This window comes from Primulina huaijiensis, chromosome 2 (genome assembly GCF_012295235.1).
Source record: "Primulina huaijiensis isolate GDHJ02 chromosome 2, ASM1229523v2, whole genome shotgun sequence".
Taxonomy (NCBI): domain Eukaryota; kingdom Viridiplantae; phylum Streptophyta; class Magnoliopsida; order Lamiales; family Gesneriaceae; genus Primulina; species Primulina huaijiensis.
The window spans coordinates 7,185,272-7,188,338 of NC_133307.1; the positions used below are offsets into that span (position 1 = coordinate 7,185,272).

The 3,067-nt window shown below is 41.1% G+C and overlaps 1 protein-coding gene across 1 annotated transcript; it reads left to right on the forward strand.

Annotated features, from left to right (window-relative positions):
- Nucleotides 1–601: 601 nt before the first annotated feature.
- LOC140991783 (uncharacterized) lies at nucleotides 602–1,858 on the forward strand. Its single transcript, XM_073461952.1, has 2 exons — nucleotides 602–1,016; nucleotides 1,782–1,858. Exons 1-2 carry the CDS (start codon nucleotides 602–604, stop codon nucleotides 1,856–1,858), a joined length of 492 nt encoding a protein of 163 aa, XP_073318053.1.
- The last annotated feature ends 1,209 nt before the right edge of the window (nucleotides 1,859–3,067 follow it).

The following is a 3,067-nucleotide window of genomic DNA, read 5'->3' on the forward strand; positions in this document are numbered from 1 at the left end:
AAAACAAAAGGCAATTTTTGGGGACATCTAAGGGTCCAGGACCACAGCAGCAAAGGACAAATAACCAGTAGCCCTATGATATTCCTCAATGTCCGAATTGCAAGCGCATGCATACTGGAGAGTGCCGATGGGGATCAGGAAAATGTTACAAATGTGGTTCTACCGACCACATGTTCAAGAAATGCCCACGGAGGGGTCAGCCGACTCATGGCAGGGTGTTTACTATGGTTGCCAAGGAGGCAAACCCAGACACTACCCTTCTCACAGGTAACAGTTTATTTGAGCACTTAATCAGTATTGGGATTTTCTTGCTTGATTGAATTTTTGGTGATATTAGAATGCTGATTAATTGGGTAATTATCTGGTTGAAAATTTCAATTTATGGGAATTTTAGGAAGTTAAATTTATCTGGTGCAATGCTACTAATATTACAGGAAAGATATTAATATCTGGGGTAGCCTCGAAGATTCTGATAGATTCTGGAGCTACTCACTCTTTTATATCAGATGTGTTTGCAAGTCAGCTGAATGTTAAGTCCACTAGAATTGAAGTGAATTACTTTGTGTTAATTCCATCCGGAGAATAAATATCGGCTAATAGTATGGTCAAAGACATAGATCTTGAAATGCAAGGCCATCTAGTTTATGCTGATTTGATTTTGCTGTCAATGCCAAAATTTGATGTCATTTTAGGAATGGATTGGTTGACAAGAAACAGAGTTTCAATTGATTTTCGGCGGAGGACAGTGTTGGTAAGACCTATAGACAGGGAACCGTTTGTGTTTGAGCCTGATAGGTTCAGGAATCTACCTCGAATTATTTCATGTATTAAAGCGAGGAAACTCATTTTCAAGGGGTGTCAAGCTTTCTTGGCCAGTATTATTTCAACTCCTGAAGTACCCAACCAGTCTTTATCAGATGTTCCAGTGGTCAGGGATTTTACTGACGTGTTTCCAGATGACGTTGCTGGTATTCCACCGAAGAGAGAGGTGGAATTTTCTATTGATCTGTTTCCAGGTACTGTGCCAATTTTCAATGCACCGTATCGATTAGCTCCCAAGGAAATGTCCGAACTCAAGCAACAAATACAAGAGTTGTTGAGCAAAGATTTCATTTGCCCTAGTTTCTCACCATGGGGAGCACCAGTTCTCTTTGTAAAGAAGAAAGATGAGAGTTTAAGGCTGTGTATTGATTACCGAGAGTTGAACAAAGTGACGGTGAAGAACAAGTATCCATTACCAAGGATTGAAGATCTTTTTGATCAGCTTCAGGGAGCGTTAGTGTTTTCCAAGATAGATCTTCGTTTTGGATATCATCAGTTGAGGGTAAAGGATTCTGATATCTTCAAGACAGCTTTCAGGACTCGGTATGGGCATTACGAGTTCTTAGTGATGTCATTTGGAGTGACTAATGCTCCAGCGATCTTCATGGATCTCATGAATCGCGTGTTTCATCCGTATTTAGATAAGTTTGTCATAGTATTCACTGATGACATTCTTATCTATTCAGAAAGCTGTGAGGAACATAGTCAGCATTTGCGTACAGTGTTGCAAACTTTGCAAAGCCATAAATTGTACACAAAGTTTAGCAAGTGCGAATTCTGGTAGGGCAGAGTGGCATTTTTGGGTCATATCATTTCAAGTAGTGGCATTGAAGTTGACCCGTCTAAAGTAGAAGCAGTGAAACAATGGGTTGTACCCAAGAACGCGTCAGAGATTTGCAGTTTTCTTGGATTGGCGGGTTATTACAGGAAGTTCATTCAAGGTTTTTCTTTGATTGCAGTGCCTCTTACTTCCTTGACTAAGAAAAATGCCAAGTTTTTGGGAGCACCGAATGCCAGAAGAGTTTCGATACTTTGAAGCAATCTCTTATTACAGCACCAGTGTTAGTCATGCCATCAGGGCAAGGAAATTTTGTGTTGTATACCGATGCTTCCAAGCTTGGGTTGGGTGCAGTTCTGATGCAGCATGACAGGGTAATTGCATATGCTTCTCGACAGTTGAAAGTGCATGAGAAGAACTACCCTACTCATGATCGTGAGTTAGCCGCCGTTGTCTTTGCTTTAAAAATTTGGAGGCATTATTTGTATGGTGAGAAATGCCAGATATTTACAGATCACAGGAGCCTCAAGTATTTCTTCACTCAAGAGGAATTGAATATGCGTCAGAGACGGTGGCTAGAGTTGGTAAAAGATTACGATTGTAACATTAGCTACCATACGGGGAAAGCTAATATAGTTGCAGATGCTTTGAGCCGAAAAATAGTAGTCGTAGCACAGTTGACAGTACAGAGACCTCTTTACTTGGAGATGCAGAGGTTGAACCTGGAGGTTTGTTCTAGTGACAGAATTCCTAGATTATCCACACTGATCATTCAGTCTTCCTTGACCGATCGAACTCGTAATGGACAGTCTTCTGATGATCAGTTGCAAAAATGGAGACTGAGTGATGAATCCAAGGGCAGAATTATCTATACAGTGGTTGATGGGATTATTAGATATAGAGGTAGAATGTGGGTGCCTAGTGTTGATTCGATCAGGAGTGATATTTTGTCTGAGGCACACATGTCTCCGTACCCCATTCATCCAGGGAGTACAAAGATGTATAAGGATATGCAATTGCTCTGTTGGTGGCCAGGTATGAAAAGAGACATTCGACGATTTGTATCTGAATGTCTAACTTGTCAACAGGTTAAAGCAGAGCATCAAAGACCAGCAGGACCTCTCAAGACACTTCCCATTCCTGAGTGGAAGTGGGAGAACATTACCATGGATTTTATAGTGGGATTGCCTAGATCAGTGAGGGGATCTAATGCCATTTGGGTGATAGTCGATCGACTTACAAAGTCTGCTCATTTTCTACCAATTAAGATGACTTTTACCATGACACAATATGCAGAGTTATACATCCGAGAAATAGTCAGACTTCATGGGATCCCAGTTTCGATTGTGTCTGAAAGAGACCCAAGGTTCACATCATATTTTTGGAAGAGTTTGCATACAGCCATGGGAACCAAGCTACTCTTCAGTACAGCTTTCCATCCTCAGACAGATGGACAATCAGAGAGGG

Excerpts from the sequence above, each read along its gene's own strand:
- LOC140991783 (XM_073461952.1), top strand. The coding sequence starts at position 602 with ATGGTCAAAGACATAGATCTTGAAATGCAAGGCCATCTAGTTTATGCT. Across the intron at positions 1,017-1,781 it reads TTCTATTGATCTGTTTCCAG|TGCCTCTTACTTCCTTGACT; the intron begins GTACTGTGCCAA and ends CTTTGATTGCAG.